The sequence below is a fragment of the Carcharodon carcharias genome, chromosome 13 (assembly GCF_017639515.1).
Source record: "Carcharodon carcharias isolate sCarCar2 chromosome 13, sCarCar2.pri, whole genome shotgun sequence".
NCBI lineage: Eukaryota > Metazoa > Chordata > Chondrichthyes > Lamniformes > Lamnidae > Carcharodon > Carcharodon carcharias.
Window position 1 is genome coordinate 142,801,345 of NC_054479.1, and position 18,701 is coordinate 142,820,045.

Below are 18,701 nucleotides of genomic sequence, written 5' to 3' on the forward strand. Positions count from 1 at the left end.
TATTACATTTAAATTTTTAAGTACCCCCTCATTATCCAATTTGATTACAGGAAAATCAATTTTACAATCCTTCATTTCTACCTCTTTCTCCTTATATATCACCACTAATACCTCCTTTTGATCCTCTTGTCTGTCATAGCATATTTAAGCATATTTACATGACATACCCTCTGCTTCTTTCTTCTATCTGGAATATTTATTAAATAATTTAATTCACTCAGTTTCCTCTCAATCCTGGAAGGCCCATTAAACTCTCCTTTAATGAGTCACCCAGTACTGGTAACAAAACTCACATGCTCTGTCCAATCTTTCTCTGAAGTTTGATACATATCCAGGAGAGTAATTTCTGAATTTTGATCTGCCAACTTCTCATGGATCAATTTTAGTGGTCCCCTTACCTCATGACCATAGACTAGTTCGAAAGGACTAAATCTGGTCAATCCAATAGGAGCATCCCTAATAGCAAATAACAAGAATGAAATTCCCCTATCCCAATCTTGTGGTTAGTCCTGACTATATGCCTTTATTGTAGTTTTTAAGGTTTGAGGCCATCTTTCCAAAGCCCCTTGTGACTCAGAATGGTCAGTTGTTGACTTAAACTGTTTTAACCCCAAACTGTTCATTATTTCCTTAAACAGCTGTGACGTGAAATTTGAACTCTGATCTGATTGTATTTCTTATGGTAAACCATATCTTGTAAAAGATTTAGTCAACTCTTCCACAATTCTCTTCGTTGTAATATTTCTCAAAGCTATTGCTTCAGGAAACCTTGTAGACACATCCATTATTATCAGTAAGTACTGATTTCCAATTTTAGTCTCAAGGTGGGGTCCTACACAATTAATCATGACCCTAGTAAAAGGTTCTTCAAATGCTGGAATTTGAATTAAAGGTTCTGGCTTAATCAGTGCTTGTGGTTTCCCTATCACTTGACGTGTGACATGTTCTACAGAATTTGACTACATCGCTATGCAATCCAGGCAAATAAAAATGTTTTTGTATTTTTGCCTGTGTCTTTCTAATTCCTAAATGTCCCCCCATTGGAATTTCATGAGCTATTTTCAGGATTTCATTTCTATATCCAAATGATGTGACAGTCTGATCCACTTCCCTCCAGTTTTCATCTGCTGAAACATGAAACAGCCACCACTTTCTCATTAACACATTACCCTTAAGGTAATAACATTATGGAATACACTCTGCCTCTCTTTCCGAGTAAGCTGCCTGGTTTTATTTGTGTATCTGTTTTCTGTAACTCTACCAATTGTCTACAGCTAAATGCTGTATTGTCAGCTGTATTATCTCCATTCTTTCTTCCTGAACAGTCTTACCAAAAACAGTGTCAATTAATAGAACTTCAATACCTTCTCTCTGCCTTTTAACTCTCTGTTCTTCCTGTTTCAACCTGTGACCCTGTGTTCTTGTTATTACACTATCTGGAGACAATCCAGGATAGTCTTTCCACAACACTTCTGTTGAAAACACCTCTACCAGCTGCTCATTTACCATAGGCATCACTCACATCTGTGACCCCAGCTATATCATTACCTAAAATAAATTGAACCCCTGCAATGGGCAATTTCACCACTACTCCAAGAATCACCTCACCTGTTTTCCACTTACTCTTTACATTTACCTTCCACAATGGAATAGGTTTAGCATCTCCATGAACCCCACTTATTATCACCTGTTCCTGCAATACTCCCTCTGAACAACAAATATCACTATCCCACAACATTACAGATTGACTAGTGCCTGTGTCTCTTAAAATTTTAATATATTTACCTTCTCCACCCTGCAGACATGGAAAGACTTCCCCTTCACCGACAAAATCTTTAAACATTTCAGCAACCTGCTCCTCAGAACTCCCTTGGGTAAATTGTTTATACAGCCGTTGGTTTTTCCTTTGCATGAGCTTCAGAACCCATTGTACTTTTACTTGCAGAACTTTTCTGCATTCTCATAATCCCAACACTTTTTTCCTTTCCCGTCTTTTCTCTTTCCCCTGCTTTGCTGCCACTTCCCTTTAGAATGCCCTTTCTTTTTCCTTTTCTTTTTCTGCTGCCTCTAGTTCCAGTTTTGTCATTTCCTTTGCTTGTTCAAATTCAAGTGTCTTCATTTGTATCTGAAGTCTCACTACGTCCAGCTGTGATTCACTAGTGGCAGGTACTCAGTCCAACTTCAGGTGCTGTGCTATCACTTCAACTGTGTATGTTCTCTTTGCCCCTACAGGTAACCTCAACTGCAACTTATCCTCCAACTCTGTTAACTTACCCTTAGATACTTCTTGTAACCCAGTCAGAGTTATATCTTCTACTTCCAAAAACATTTTAGCCATTTTGCAGTCTCACCACTTTAAGAATACCCCAAACCAACTCCTGAATTCAAAATGCTTCTCGTACTCGCAACCTTAAGATTCACCAACTCCAAACCAATTAAGGGAATTCAAATATCCAGCAAAGAGCCCCCCAATTTTGTTATGAAGTGACAGATGATATGTACCACATGGATCGAATCCATTAGAGAAATTTGATCACCTGGTCACAGCTGTTTTGCAATTTGTATTTTATTTCAAGGAATGTGCCCTAAATTTAGAAATAAGACTACCAAGACTTCAGAGGTTTTTAGAAAATGAGATTAAGCATTTATTAACAAAAGAAAAGATTTCAAGCCCATACATAGGTCTATGAATTACAACTATAATAATTTCTAAAGCTTCTAATTAATCTGGCTCCCCCCCATTAAGGCAACAGTAAAAACAAATAGATTCATACGGACCCAGGCAAAGCAACACAATACCCTGGATAATAGAATTCAAAATGAGTTTTCTCAGCTTCGGTTCCTGTAGACAGCAACTTGATGCACAGAGACTGGAGGCTTTTCACATGTGTTAGATCTCAGAATGTCTTCTTCTCTGACTCATAGCCTCAGCTCCTTTATACATGTTTCTCCCTTTTTAATGCAAATCCCATTGTTCTAATATGCCTTTGGAACCTTACCTTTCTCATAATATAAATCTTTTCACAGTACTAATTTTTTCAGTAACCTTTGGGAAAAATAAACACACTGTTTAGCTTAGCTTCTTTTGGCTAGGTGTAACATCTTACCATTTCTTTGAAATTCAAACTTCTTTGGTTTATGTAAAAATGCAAATTTTCCTTACACCTTACATTTTATAACTTCAACCATGTTTATGTATTTAGCATTTCAAACCTAGCTTCTTTTTAATGACCCTCCAGACCAGCTGTCTCCAATTCAATCGAATCCCCCCACACACATACACACAAACTATCCAAAACTTACTATTAACCCACCTTTACAATAAATCACGATAATATGATAAAAATTATTATATTTTCATGATAGCTGCCTAGTCACTGACCCCTCTGTTAAAGTAAGTAGGCCCTTCTTAACCACTCTATCCGGGCCCCTCATACTTTTGCACACATCAATCAAATTTCCCCTCAGTGTCCTTTGTTCCATTGAGAACAATCCCAGCCTATTCAATCTTTCCTCATAGCTTCAATTTTCCAGCCCTGGCAACATCCTTGTGAATCTCCTCTATACTTTCGCTAGCGCAATTATATCCTTTCTGTAATGAAGTGACCAGAACTGCACACAGTACTCAAGTTGCAGCCTAACTAATGTGTTATATAATTCCAGCATAACCGCCCTGCTCTTATTCTACACCTGGGCTAATTAATGAAAGAACTCCATATACCCTCTTAACCACCTTATCGACCTGTCTTGACACCTTCAGGGACCAGTGGACATTCACTCCCAGGCCCCTCACTTCCTGTACACCTCTCAGTATTCTCCCATTGGGTACATTTCATCCAACACGGCTAATTTATCCACTTTCAAGGATGCTAATCCCATTAATACCTTCTCTCTCCCTATGTTTATCACATCCAATACTTCACACTTCTCCTCCTCCTTTCTACAATGTTGGCATTGTCCCTCTCTTTTGTGAAGATAGATGCGAAGTATTCATTAAGAACCATAACCATGCCCTCCACCCCCACACACAGGTTACCTTATGGTCTTTTGTGGGCCCTACTCTTTCCTTAGTTACCCTCTTACTCTCAATGTATTGATAAAACATCTCTGGGTTCATCTTGATTTTATTTGCCAATATTTTTTCATGCCTTCTCTTTGCTTTTCTAATTTCCTTTTTGATTTTACCCCTCCACTTTCTGTACTCCTCTCAGCTTTCTTGAACATTGGGTTCTTGGTGTTTGACATAAGCTTTCCTCTTCTGCCTTACTTTATCCTGTAAGCTCCTTGAGATCCAGGGGGCTCTAGATTTGGCTGTCCCACCCTTGTTTGCTCTGAATCCCTTGAATCTCCTCTTTGAATGCTTCCCGCTGCTCGGACACTGATTTACCTTCAAGTAGTTGTTTCCAGTCCACTTCTGCTAAATCACTCCTCAGTTTAGTAAAATTGGCCTTGTCCCAATTTAGAATTTGAACTCCTGTTCTATCTTTGTCCCTTTCTATAATTATGTTAAAACAAACTGAATTTTGATCACTACCAAAACGCTCCCCCACTGTCACTCCTTCCATCTCCCCAGCTTCATTTCCTAAAACTAAATCCAGAACCACACCCTCTCTTGTTGGACTTGCCACATACTAGCCAAAAAAAAACTCCTCCTGAATGCACCTCAAGAATTCTGTTTCCTCCATTCCTTTCACACTAAAACTAGCCCAGTTAATATTAGGGTAGTAAAAATCCCCCACTATTACTGCCTTATTTATTTTGCACTTCTCAGAGATTTGCCTACTCATTTGCTCTTCTAACTCCCTCTGACTGTTTGGAGGTCCTTAGTACACTCCCAGTGTGACTGCCCTTTTTTTGTTCCTTTAGCTCAATCCATATGGCCTCATTTGATGATCCTTCTAACATGTCATCCCTTCTCACAGGTGTAATTGTTCCTTTGACCAAAATTGCCCACCCCCTTCTTTTTTTTAACCTCCTTCTCTATCTCGCCTGAGAACCCTGTGACCAGGAATGTTGAGCTGCCATTCCTGTCCCTCTTTAAACCATGTTTCTGTAATAGCTATGATATCATACTGCCACATTTCCATCTGTACCCTCAGCTCGTCTGCTTTATATACTGTACTCCTAGCATTAAAGCAGAAACCCTTAAGCACTCCCAAACTCGTTTTTTATTTTCTCGCCTTTGTTTCCTCTGCCTTCCATTTTTGATTTTGTACCAACCGAATTTACCCTCAGGTCCCCATTCCCCTGCCAGACATGTTTCGTTTTTCCTGATTGCTCGAAAAACAAGCCAAGGTCGCCCCCTCTTGTTCACAGTGAGCTGGCTCAGAGCCAGGCTCCAGTCACATTCACTGGCATTGACCACAGTAAAAAAGAATTGCATCTACTGTTAACAAGTCATTGATCACTGCTCCTAGACATACTGCTGACCAGGATATTGATCTCCTCCTCCTCCACTACTGGACAGCTTCCTGGCCTCTTCTTCTTGAGGAGCCAGTGACCGCTGTCCAGGTAATGGGAGCACTGGTCGGTGCCGGCTTTCCTTGCAGCAACTCTGTTTGACCGGCGGCTACCGGGATCCTGGTTGTCTGCCCGGGGCTCTGCTCTTCAAGCTGGAGACGTGCGCGATGTGAGCATCTGAGTGTCCATGTTCCCCTTCTCTGCCAGCGCTGCTGCTCTGGAACATGCAGGGCCTTTGGTGCTGATCCAACTCAACCTGTTCTTTGCTCTTGGCAGGGCGAACAGAGGATGGGGGGGGCTCTAGTCTGGGCTCAGGCTGAAGCCTGGGAGCGAGGGGATGGAGGGAGAGAGGAATTGTTAAAGTGCAAGGACGATGTCATTCAACATCATGTTCCAGAGTGGGCCAGAGAGACTAAAACCTGACCCCAAATCTCATGGGAATGGGGAAACTGCCCTTTCATTGATTCACCCAGCAACTATATGCAGAAGGTTACAAAGAAGAATTTCCACTCAGTTTCCAGATACTTTATAACGGCGCATGTAGTGCTTACACTAAATAAATGGGTAGTAATTTGCGTGGCAACTTGTGCTGCAGTGGGTAGCATCCCTGCCTCTGAACCAGAAACTCTGGCTTTGAGTCCGACCCCAGGACTTGATGGCCATGGGCAGTGTGTTCTATTCCTTCCAATCTGCCTATGGCAGGAGAATCTCCTGGTCAGCCATGCGTGATGCGGAGTGCAGGTTATAGCCCCCTGATGACAACCAGGAGACCATTCCAGGAAAACCTACCTACAGACACAGGTGTCCGCATGTGCCTCATGTGACCCCAGGCACGGGGAAGAGAATCAAGAGTAATTTGCTAGTTACTTAATAAGAGAACTATGCTATGTTCAAAGAAAATGAAAAAAAAAAAATGTTTTTTGATGTCCCGGTGATTTTTCTCCAGGATTGCACAAAGCGGTGTCCTGGAGATTAATCGCCAATTCCTGGAGGGTTGGCAACCCTTGGTGGGAAGGCAGTGAGATCTCCATTTCGGACCCTCCCACTCGAGCACAGCTGCCCGCTTCCCCCACCACCTCGCCTCGCCTTCGAAACTACTTACAACGGGGTATGGACCTCCTTCCAAATTTTCTGCGATCTGCAATTTCATGAAAGCAGTCGCTCAAACCTGGATTAATAAATATTTCAGTACCGCTGTCAGCTGTCAGAATTAAGGGCCGTGTACTGTTGGTGGAATTTGCCCCCCGATGGGTCTGTGGGTAAAGGCGCTATTCGAGCCAACAGGGTAAGGTTATGTTGTGCACCCAGCCCTTTGCAATTAATATGGTTTGTGTACATCAATGGCTTGCGTTCATACTGCCCCTTGGGGCTTTACAGAGGTGTGAGGAAAAGGATTGGTTGCTGCGCTGAGGAAGGAAAGATTAGGAGGAGGAGGGAGACACACCAAAAGGCTAATCAGAGAGGTGAGCGGCAGAATCTAATGCCCCTCCACAGCTGGGTGAGTTTGCAGGTGAGGCAAGGTGAGGTGGTGGTGGGGGGGTTGTTGGGGGGGGAAGCTGTGATCGGGTGAGAGGGTGCAAAGTGCAGATCTGACTGCTTTCCTGCCTAGGGTTGCCAACCCTTCAGGATTGGCCTGGAGTCCCCAAGAACTGGTGATCAATCTCCAGGACACTGCTGTGTACAACCCTGGAGAAAAACCATCAGGATATTAAAAAATATTTGTTTTTTGTAATTTTTGTTGAACATTTCTCTTTACCAGATAGAAAAATATTGATAAAATGGGGAAAAATGGCTATTTGGCCGACAGTTAAGCATCGTCCAATTGGTTAATGAATCTTTTTGCTTTCCAACTGGTGTAGGAAGGCAGTGTGTCACAAGGATGGATGTGTTGGCTGACTAATGGCAAAAATGTGGGGGCAAGTCATGGTGAAACCTCCGGGAATACACTTAATCACAGTTGGCAACCCTATTTCCACCTCCTTCCAATTAAGTCCAGGGTGGGAAGTTTGCGCTCAGCCTTCCCATCCTGAGGCCAAATGAGGTGTTCAAGTGGCCACTTAAGCGGCTCATTCCACTGCTCCTGGCATTCAACCAGCAGCAGAAGCAGGGACCTTCCATGCAGGAAGACGGCCCAGGTTTGCCTGCAGCCTTCTTTGGGTTGGGGGAGACGGGTGTGGTGGGGGTGTTCCTTTGTTCATAGGCATTTTGGTTTTTGTTTGAGTAAGTTATGACTTACCCAAGACTGACTGTCGAGCAGTCTGATCAACTGAGCTACTGGAAGGGTTGAAAGAGGTGGTAGAGAGGTAGAACTTGGTGGCACCATGCAGAAACTGACCCACCACTATAGAGGATGTTCCCAAAATGCTGCATGAAAACGAGAAGAGGGAAGTCATGGATGGATGGATCATTGGGGGGCACTTCAGGTCTGATGATGTTGGAAAGTTGGCATTGTTAGTGATGCAGTGATTACAAAATAACTATGGAAAATAACTTAACCTGGAAACTGAATCTGTTCGCCACTTCTTTCCATCTTAATTCAACTAAGAAGCATCTATTATATCCTTTGGCTTAACTAGTTTTTTTAATCTACTTCAAAAGATTCCCCACCAATCTATCACCTTTCTACTTTGCAAAAGATATTTGCTGCTGCATTCATCATTATAATAAAATAATTTTAGGTATTAAATTAGAAAATAACAGAATTGTCAAACAAATAGCTGTTTATTGTATATGACCAAGACGGGTTGCAAGACACTTAAAGGAAAAATCACCCCTTGAGTTACTTAACATCATCTTTATTTACAGACTAGTGGTTAGGCAGAAAAGCAAAGAATAGCTTTGGAATGACTTCCACTGGGTCTTATAAAAATCTCAGACAAATCCATTGAGGGGGAAGCTGCTGCATAAAGAAGAGTACTGAGTGTTAAATCAGTTAAATCAACACTGAGTATTAAATCAGTTCCATCAGTAGTTAGATTTTTATTCAGTTTATTTTACAACGAAGTTTTCATATTGTTTTGTGCTGTTAGAACCATAAGTTACATAATGTAACGATTTGTATATACATAAAAATTACTCTGCATTCTAGTGTAAATACATTAAGGATGGCAATAAAACCTCAAAACTTTATAATAGCCAGTTTGCCATATTTCTTATAGTACTTGCCCTAAGTAAACAGTTTATAACAATGTATGTAAATAATAGTTATTTACAGGATAAAATACGATTAACCAGAAAAACAAGAGTACTATTAGTTATTTACAGCCCTTAAAAATAATTTAATACGCTGTTTCTACAAAACAAGTTACTGATTCACCATAGCGCACGATGCGTGCGGTTCTGAACAGAACAACAGTTTGACAGCAGAATTGGGAAACAACTTCACAAAGATGATGTGGTTGAGTCTAGAATTTCTCTTCCATTGCAAACAGTGGGAACATAATGAGCACTGGCAGATGCTGCAAAGCAAGAGTATCATGGCAGGTTACTCCAAATGCCCTTTGAAATGTAGAAAGAAAATCATCCAAATCAAATATATTTCCTCTGCTGTTTTCTCCCCTTTCCTCTGAAGGAACTGGTTCTTGTTGCTGTATGGTTCCCCAGGTATCAAGAGCCTTCCGCCATTTGGTTTCTTGATGTGAGCCAATCAGAAGGCTGTTCGACATCACAGATGTGTCCAATCCCATCCTCACCCCCAAGTGCACAGTCGGGCATTTTCCAGGCGGAGTGATTAAGGGTGCGAATGCTGGCCAAGTTTCCCCATTCTAACCAAACGGTGCTGAGCACAACTCCAGACTTTCAGCAAACTAATGGTCAAAATACATATCTCCCAGATATACCAGACTTCCTCCTCTCTGGTATATAATTGGTAATGTTAATACAGGGTGACATAGGGAGGTTAAAAAAAACAATCTCTTTTTATTCACAAAATACCTTTGTGGAAGTGACTACTTCATTGTGAGAACTTAAAAAAATACTAAAGAGAATTGGCCGGGTGGTTGATAGTGAGGAGGGAAGCTGTAGGCTGCAGGAAGATATCAATGGACTGTCAACTGGGCTGAAAAGTGGCAAATGGAATTCAACCCAGAGAAATGTGAGATGATGCATTTGGGGAGGACAAACAAGGCAAAGGAATGCCCAATGAATGGGAGAATACTGTGAGCTGTAGAGGAAGCAAGGGACCTTAGAGTGAAAGTCCACAGATCCCTGAAGGTAGCAGGACAGGTCGAGAGGTGGTTAAGGCAGAACATGGAATCCTTACATTTATTAGCTGCAGTATAGAATATAAGAGCAGGGAGGTTACGCTGGAACTACATAACACATTAGTTTGGCCACAACTTGAGTACAGTGTGCATTTCTGGTCACCTCATTACAGAAATGATGTAATTGCACTAGAGAGGGTGCAGAGGAGATTCACAAGGATGTTGCCAGGACTGGAAAATTGCAGCAATGAGGAAAGATTGGATAGGCTGGGATTGTTCTCCTTGGAACAGAGAAGGCTGAGGGAAATTTGATTGAGATGTACAAACTTGTGAGGGGCCTGGATAGAGTGGATGGGAAGGGCCTATTTACTTTAGCAGAGAGGTCAGTGACTAGGGGGCATTGATTTAAAGTGATTGGTAGAAAGATAAGAGGGGATGAGGAAAACAAACAGTTTTCATCCTGAGAGTTCTGGGGGTCTGGAGCTCACTGCCTGAAAGGGTAGTGGAGGCAGAAACCCTCATTTCATTTAAAAGGTGTCTGGATATGCACCTCAAGTGTCAGGACCTGCAGGGCCACAGGCTAAATGCTGGGAAGCGGGATGAGACTGGGAGAATTGCTTTTTGGCCGGCACAGAAACGATGGACCAAGTGACCTCTTTCTGTGCCCGAAACCTTCCATGATTCTAACTAAATAGGCTTTTAGTGGACTTTTAAAAAAAGTTTCACAATAGTATGGCCTTAATCAGGTCTCACAGCATCTGTGGATAAAGAACAGAGTTAACGCTTTTAGTCCAATATGACTCTTCTTTGGATTAAAAGTATTAACTCTGTTTCTCTGTCCACAGATGCTGTCAGATCTACTGGGTTTTTCCAACTCTTTCTGTTTTTATTTCAGAAATCCAGCATCTGCAATATTTTGCTTTGATCTTAAAATTAATCCATGGTAACTAGCATGCAAATAGGCCGTCTAATATTTCCAGCTCTACTTTAATGATGTCATGAACACATTTGTTTTTTTTTAATATTAGTAAAGAATTTCAGACTGGTGTTGTGCCCCTGAGCTACTTACCTACATCATTCAAGTTTTAAGGAATTTTGTTTAAAATCCAATGTGTTCTGATAAAGTATTAGGAGTCAAAATTGTCACCATCCTAGATAATATTGTAATGCTTTTGAAAAATGTTCTGTGAGCAATAGCCATTTACAATGCTGATATGAAGCAGATTCTATTGAGGAATATTTGTAGGATAGTAATAGTTTTTAGGTCAAAAGCAACAATGTTAAGGTAAAATCTTTCAAATTGCTGGAGAAAACCACCAATTGATCCTCGATACGTTTAAACTGAAGTATTAAAATTTGCTGCTATTTTCCTCCCAACTTCCCTTACCTTTTCAAGCTGGTAACTGCAGGGTGAGTGTTAAGTTATCAGCTAGTTCAATGCTAATTTTTACAACACTATGAACTGTATGATAACTGTATGAAATGATATTAATATTACCTGGGTTAAAACAAGAAACAAAGACATTTTAGCATGAAATGATCGATATCTAAAAGCCAAATAGTGGAGATACCAAAGTAAGATTGCCTTTCATCTAATGTTTGATGGAACTTAATCTAAAAGCTTAATTTATTCTTGAATGTCTCCAGTTTTTCTGGCATCGCTATCAAATAGTTGGATGTGGAAAAAGGAAAGTCACTTATTGTTCCTTAATATGTGTAACTTTTTCTAATATTTGAAAGGGAAAATCATTATTAAAATGCCTACTAACAAAAATAGAAAATATACAAGTCAATCAGCGTCTGTTGAAAGTTGGCTTCATCCCTGAACTAAACCACAACAATCAGATGAGGGAGGAATGCTGGAGGCAAATTTAAGACTGATATCTCTTGACACTATGAGTGACCAATGTAAAGAATGGATTTGTGGAGGTAGAGGTTAAAGGCCAAATCATTTAGGAAACAGTTGGATGTGGTGATGATGAATCATAAGGTATTGGTAGATGCTTGAGTTGATTGAGTGGAATTGCCTTCCTCAGAGCGAGGGGAATAGGTGGTGCTATTCCCCAGGGTCTGTTCTGGGGTCACTTCTGTTCACTGTGTGCATCAATGATTTGGATGTAGGGTTACAGGGGGTGGTATCCAAACTCAGAGACAACATTGAAACAGGCGGCATAGTAAATCATTTAGAGTACTGAAGGATGCTGCAAGGGGATGGTGAAGTGGGCAAAAAGAGTGGCAGATGGAATTCAATGTCAATAAATGGATATTTCGGTTATTACTATATATCAGGGATAGTTGTGTGATGTAGGGGAGTAGAGAAATTTGGGGGGTTTGATTTTAAGTGGTATTCCCCAACCCGCCAACTGAAAAGTCGGTTGTTAGCCCGCCCAATCTAAACCCGGCTGCCCCACAGCAATATTAGGCTGGGAGTAGCTTCAATTATTTCAGAGTGGGATTTCCATCCTCATCTGGGAGGAGGCCCCAACCTAGAGAGCTGCTGGCCAATCTGTAGTCCCAGCAGTGCCAGGATCAAACAGTCGTCACTCAGGCTGAGTCAACATGGTCTTGTGAAAGGGAAATCTTGTTTAACCAGTTTATTGGAGTTATTTAAAGGAGTCACGTGTTCTGTAGATAAAGGGGAACTGGTGGGTGCACTATACTTAGATTTCCAGAAGGCATTTGATAAAGTGCCACATCAAAGGTTATTGCAGAAAATAAAAGCTCATGGTGTAGGGGGTAACATATTGGCATGGGTAGAAGATTGGCTGGCTAACAGGAAGCAGACAGTTGGCATAAATGGGTCTTTTTCTGGTTGGCAGGATGTGACAAGTGGCATGCCACAGGTATCAGTGCTGGGGCCTCAACTTTTTACAATTTATGCAGACGACTTAGATGAAGGGACGGAAGGAATAGTTGCTAAATTTGCTGACAACACAAAGATAAGTAGGAAAATAAATTGTGAAGAATAGATAAAGGAGGCTACAAAGAACATAACATAAGAACATAAGAACTAGGAGCAGGAGTAGGCAATTCAGCCCCTTGAGCCTGCCCCGCCATTCAATACGTTCACGGCTGATCTCATTTCGGCCTCAACTCCAATTTCCCGCCCTCTCCCCATAACCTTTCAACCCATTACTAATCAAAAATCTGTCTATCTCCTCCTTAAATTTATTCAGTGTCCCGGCATCCACTACACTCTGAGGTAGTGAATTCCACAGATTCATGGCCCTTTGAGAAAAGTAATTCCTCCTCATCTCTGATTTAAATCTACCACCCCTTATCCTAAAACTATGGCCTCTCATTCTAGAATGACCCACAAGGGGAAACATCCGCTCCATGTTTACTTTGTCTATCTTATATACCTCAATTCGATCTCCTCTTATCCTTCTAAACTCTAGCGAGTATAGGCCTAAACTGCTCAATCTCTCCTCATAAGACAAGCCCTGCATCTCTGGAATCAATCTAGTGACCCTCCTCTGAACTGCCTCCAGTGCAACTACATCCTTCCTCAAGTAAGTGGATCAAAACTGTGCACAGTACTCCAGGTGTGGTCTCACCAATGCCTTGTACAGTTGCAACAACACTTTCCTATTTTTATACTTTATTCCTTTAGCAATAAATGCCAAAATTCCATTTGCCTTCCTTATTACCTGCTGTAATACTAGCTTTCAAAGGGACATAGATAGGTTAAGTGAGTGAGCAAAGATCTGGAAAATGGAGAATAATGTGGGCAAATATAAAATTGTTCATTTTGGCAGGAAGAATAAAAAAGAAACATATTATCTAAATGGTGAGAGATTGCAGAGCTCTGAGATTCAGAGGGATCTGGGTGTCTTAGTGCATGAATCACGAAAGATTAGTATGCAGGTACAGCAAGTAATTAGGAAAGCTAATGGAATGTTATAATTTATTGTGTGAAGAGTTGATTACAAAAGTAGAAAGATTATGCTTCAGTTGTACACTGGTGAGACCACATCTGGAGTATTGTGTACAGTACTGGTCTCCTTATTTATAGAACGATGTATATGCATTAGAAGCAGTACAGAGAAGGTTTACTAGACTAATACCAGGAATGGGCAGGTTGTCTTATGAGGGAAGGCTGGACAGGTTAGGATTGTGTCTACTGGAGTTTAGAAGAGCAAGAGGCAACTTGATTGAAACACGTAAGATCCTGAGGGGCCTTGACAGGGTGGATATGGAGAGGATGTTTCTTCTTGTGGGAGAATCTAGAACTAGGGGTCACTGCTTAAAAATAAGGGGTCGCTCATTTAAGACAGAGATGAGGAGAGTTTTTTTTTTAATCTCAGAGGGTCGTGAGTCTTTGGAACTGTCTTCCTCAAAAGATGGAAGCAGAGGCTTTGAATATTTTTAAGGCAGAGCCAGATGGGTTCTTGATTAACAAGGGTGTGAAAGGTTATTGGGGTAGGCAGGAATGTGGGGCTGAGGTTATATTCAGATCAGTCGTGATCTTATTGAATGGCAGAGCAGGCTCGTATGCACCGCTGGGTCTACAACCAGCGCCAAGAAGAAGAAGCGATGGCACCCGGCCTTCAACATAAGTCCAGGGGTTTAAACAGGCCTGGCTGCCAGTCCCCAGCAGGAGGGGTGAAGGTGGGGGTGTGGTCTGGGGGTTAAAGGACCCTACAAAGAAGGTTCCTGACAGCAGCCCGCTTAGTGAAAGCTGCTGGGCTACCCACCTTGCCTCTGTTTCCCACTGCTCCATGTAAAATAGTGGCAGAGGTGGAATGAGACCCTTAAGAGGCCATTAATTGGTCACTCATGAGCCTCAAGAGGCCTCAGGGCCAGTGGGTGGGCTGCCTGGTGCCACCATAATGTAGGAGACTAGGAGACAGGTTGGGGGTGGGAAGGCCACCTACTTTATTTTATAAGTACCCTGCCCCCGTCTTCAAATATGCCAGAGGGGGTAAAATCCAGCCTGGGTTCAAGTTCCCAAGATATTAAAAACAGTACCTCAAGTGGATAAGGCTATAAATACTAGAATATTGGATTCTATGGTAAAAGGTATGGATTATAAACGTTTGACGCAATGGTGAACCTATATAAAACCTTAGGCCACAGCTGGAGAACTATGTGCAATTTTAAATCCAAGGATGCTGGGGTAATGGAAAGGTACTGTGCAGGTTCATGAGGCTGATGCCTGTTATGAGAAATTGCAGTGAGGAGAAAGGATTTGAAATATCGGGGCTGTTTTCATTATTGGGGAGATTCTACGCCTCTGCTGGACTGGGAAGCTATGACCAGATTTTTCAGTTGTCCAGCAGGTAATGTCCTGAGGTTGTGATTTCTGCCCTCATGAGGGAGGATGCTCTGCCTCCAAGAGCTGCTGGCCAATCAGATGACCGGCAGCTCTCCATCCTCAGTATGGCCACCGGGAGCAGGAGGCCGACTAGGAGTTAAGCAGGACGGCCATGCTGGAGACAGGCAGGCTCTGGCGAGAGGGGGCTGGTGATTGGGAGGCAGGGGGCTGGGGAGGGTTTCAAGCTGCAATCATGACTGGGGGATGGCAGTGGCCTCCATTAGGCACGGGTGTCCAACCAAGGGTTTACCTGGAAGCCTCGCCATGTGGCATTACCACCCCACACTGGTAAAATTCCAGCAGCGGAGGGAAGAGACCCTTAAGTGGCCATTAATTGATCACTTAAGGGCCTCAGTTGGTTCAAGGGCAGGCAGGCCACCCATCTCACCACTGACCAAATGCCAAGCCTGGTGCCCTCCTGCCATCCTAGCCGATTTTACACCAGCCTGCCTGCCTGCCACTTCTGGGCAGGGTGGGTGGGGCATAAAATTCTGGCCGAGGATTTAAAACCCACATTTGCCACGCGTGTGTGGGAATAGGACGTGATTGGGAAATATAACCCCACTGAAACAAAGAGAAAGAAAATTCCGTTCTTTTGGAAAACATTCAACTTACTGATGACATTGTGGTGTAGTGTTTCAAATTTACAGGGAGGGGTATGTGTTTTTTTCAGGGTTTCAAAGGCTCCTCTGCAGATGGTATGGGTGAAGAATAGAAAACCCCACAAGATTCATCCCGTTTTTACTTACAGTGTGAGTGACTAGTGACAGTTCCGCTGACACTGAACCTGTTCATGGTGAGTCTGTGGCTGGTCACATTCTTCTGTGGCTGAAACACAATAATGTGCACCTTTGGCGCAAAGAGACAGCCCAGCACCACAAAACCACTCAGGCTGACTGAGATACACATGGTGGTTGTCTGAACCTGAGGAACAAGAGCAATTGTTAAACTATTGAACACATTCTTAAAACCTGGAGAGAAACACTGAGCCATATTGGCCAAACATAATAAAAGTCTTTGTTCCAAATCAGGATTCAGAGTTATGTTTCCTGCTTGGGAATCAGGTACGATAGTACTACAGCCAGTTATTCCGAAATCAAATTCAGTCTTAAAAATGCCTAAGGATAGAAATTACTCCTTGTACTGTTACTTTTGAACACCTAATATGTTCATGTCAAATGCCTCTCTACACTACAACAGAAACTTTATCCTGTTTAAAGCAAATGGATCACTGCCCCTAAAATAATTTCAACTGTGTTGAAGTTTGCATTTTATTACATTGTGATTGGCCATTTTTACCCTACATTCCAGGGAGTCAAATTCATGTTCAAATATTGGCTTGAAGTTAGGCATGTAACATTTTAATTTGGTAATGGTATATAGAAATCCTGATCCAAGTGTAATCCAGCTCAGAGTTTGCTGTGCTACTTCTGGATTCACTTGTCAAACTAAGTTGATAGCAATGCGTTGTTACACACAGATTGTCATCATGTCACACTTTTTCTCATGCAAATTGTACATTATAGCAACAGAATGATTATATTACTAGATCTGTAATCTAGAGACCTTGACTAATGACCTTGACTAGTTCGAAGACCACAATGATAGCTGGGGAATTCAAATTAAATAAATCTGGAGTAAAAAAGTCATTATCAGTAATGGTGACTACTAGATTGTCATAAAAACCCATTTAGTTCACTGATGGACTTTAGGAAAGGAAATCAGCCATTCTTATCCAGCCTGGCCTCTACGTAACTTGTTTGGGTTTTGAAATGCAACAGTACTATATGTCCTAGCTGGCGTGCCGAAGTTATGTGACCTCTGCCATGCACCAATCTCTCTGCAAGTTGACATTTTACATCAGTTTAATAAAAACTCTCACTGAGAAAACTCTGCAATCATTGAACTTGAAACAGCTCCAGACCCACAGCAATGTGGCTGAGTCTTAACTGCCTTCTGAAATGGTCCAGCAAGCTACTCAGTTGCATCAAAACACTACAAAAAACTATAATCAAAATAAAATAATTGATTGCAGCCACTCGAGAGGCAGCTCACCACCGCCTTCTCAAGGGCAATTAGGGATGGGCAATAAATGCAGGCCCAGCCAGCGATGCCCACATCCCATGAATGAACTAAAACAAATTGTGAACTCTATCTGTATGTTCGAGTCTGGTACAATGCGTAACATTTTTGGATGGTTCAACCTCTTGCATGTCAATAATCCACCACAGAAACAAAAGATTGTAGGAAAATTATGGAGAGGAGTCACTGTTGAAAAGAAAAATGAAGTAGATTACTCTCTCCAGAGTAATAGATGAGCTATCTACAAATTCAGACACTATCTGGACAACACATAGAAATGAACTAGAAGCGCATTCAGATTCTGCAAGTAAATAATTCCCATCCTGCATGGCCCAGAATCCACTGAATGGTGCAATATTGAGCTATACACACTTGGGAGCTCCCAGATTCAATTACTGCACTTTACTGAGTTACATGACCTCAGTCAGAGTAGCAAATGAGCTATATAATTGGCCTCCAGTGTCTTCAGATTCATGCTTTCCCACTATTCCATAATGCGCTAATCTTGTATGTTTCCTGTCCATCACTTTAACAACTGGAATAACAATTCTGTTTAAATTTCAGACAAAGGAAATTCATAAAAAAAATGTACTGGTACATTAGTTACTATTATCACACTGTGATTTTAAATTACTTGTTCTCACTTTAGATACAGTTCCTACCACATACACCAGCTCTGACTATCCCAGGCAGCTAGCTATATTGGACAAATGGTGCCAAATGCTATCCATTACCATTGACATCAATTTTGCCGAAACTGTACAAAGGGGACAGGCTATTTCAAGCAATACAAACAGCTGTTTAGGGTCACATCCTGTTCAGACGAACATATGAATATACAAATTAGGAGCAGTAGGCCATTTAGCTCTTGAGCCTTCTCCGCCATTCAATAAGATCATGGCTGATCTGATTGCGGCCTCAATTCCACATTCCATCTAACCCCGCTAACTTTTGACTCCCTTGTTAGTTGAGAATCTATCCACCGCTACCTTAAGAGTAGAGTAAAGAATAGAGAAGAGTATCATGGATAGCACGTAAAGAGAGGTGGTCACACCACAGGCTAAGAGTCCACAGGCAGGAAGGAAATGGGTGACCACCAGGCAGAGCAAGAGGACTAGGCAAGCAGTGTAGGAATCTCCTGTAGCTATTCCCCTGCAAAACAGATATACCACTTTGGATACTGTTGAGGGGAATGGCCTCTCAGGGGAAAGTAGCAATAGCCAAATTCATTACACTACGGTTGGCTCTGCTGCACAGGGGAGGAGTAAAAAGTATGGGAATGTAATAGTTATAGGGGATTCAATTGTAAGGGGAATAGATAGGCATTTCTGTGGCCGCAAACAAGACTCCAGGATGGTATGTTGCCTCCCTGGTGCTAAGGTCAAGGTTGTCTCAGAGCAGCTAGAGGACATTCTGAAGGAGCAGGGTGAACAGCCAATGGTTGTGGTACACATTGGTACAAATGACACAGGTAAAAAAAGGGGTGAGGTTCTAAAAGCAGAATAAAGGGAGTTAGGAAGTAAGTTGAAAAGTAGGTCGTCAAAGGCAGTGATCTCAGGATTACTACCAGTGCCACGTGCTAGTCAGAGTAGAAATAGCAGGATATATCGGATGAATATGTGGCTGAAGAGATGGTGTGA

At 42.0% G+C, this 18,701-nt stretch overlaps 1 protein-coding gene across 2 annotated transcripts in view; it reads right to left on the minus strand.

Moving 5' to 3' along the window:
• Nucleotides 1-8,480: 8,480 nt before the first annotated feature.
• Nucleotides 8,481-18,701, minus strand: part of LOC121285930 (metabotropic glutamate receptor 3-like) — a 209,173-nt gene continuing 198,952 nt past the window's right edge. Inside the window, exons 5-6 of one of the 2 annotated variants that reach the window (XM_041202886.1) lie at nt 15,729-15,903; nt 8,481-8,918 (exon numbers count right to left, since the gene is read on the minus strand). In XM_041202886.1, the coding sequence (XP_041058820.1) occupies nt 8,842-8,918; nt 15,729-15,903 (252 nt within the window). In that variant the 3' untranslated portion in view covers nt 8,481-8,841. The remainder of the gene's footprint in view (nt 8,919-15,728; nt 15,904-18,701) is intronic. The other variant, XM_041202887.1, reaches the window with a different exon arrangement.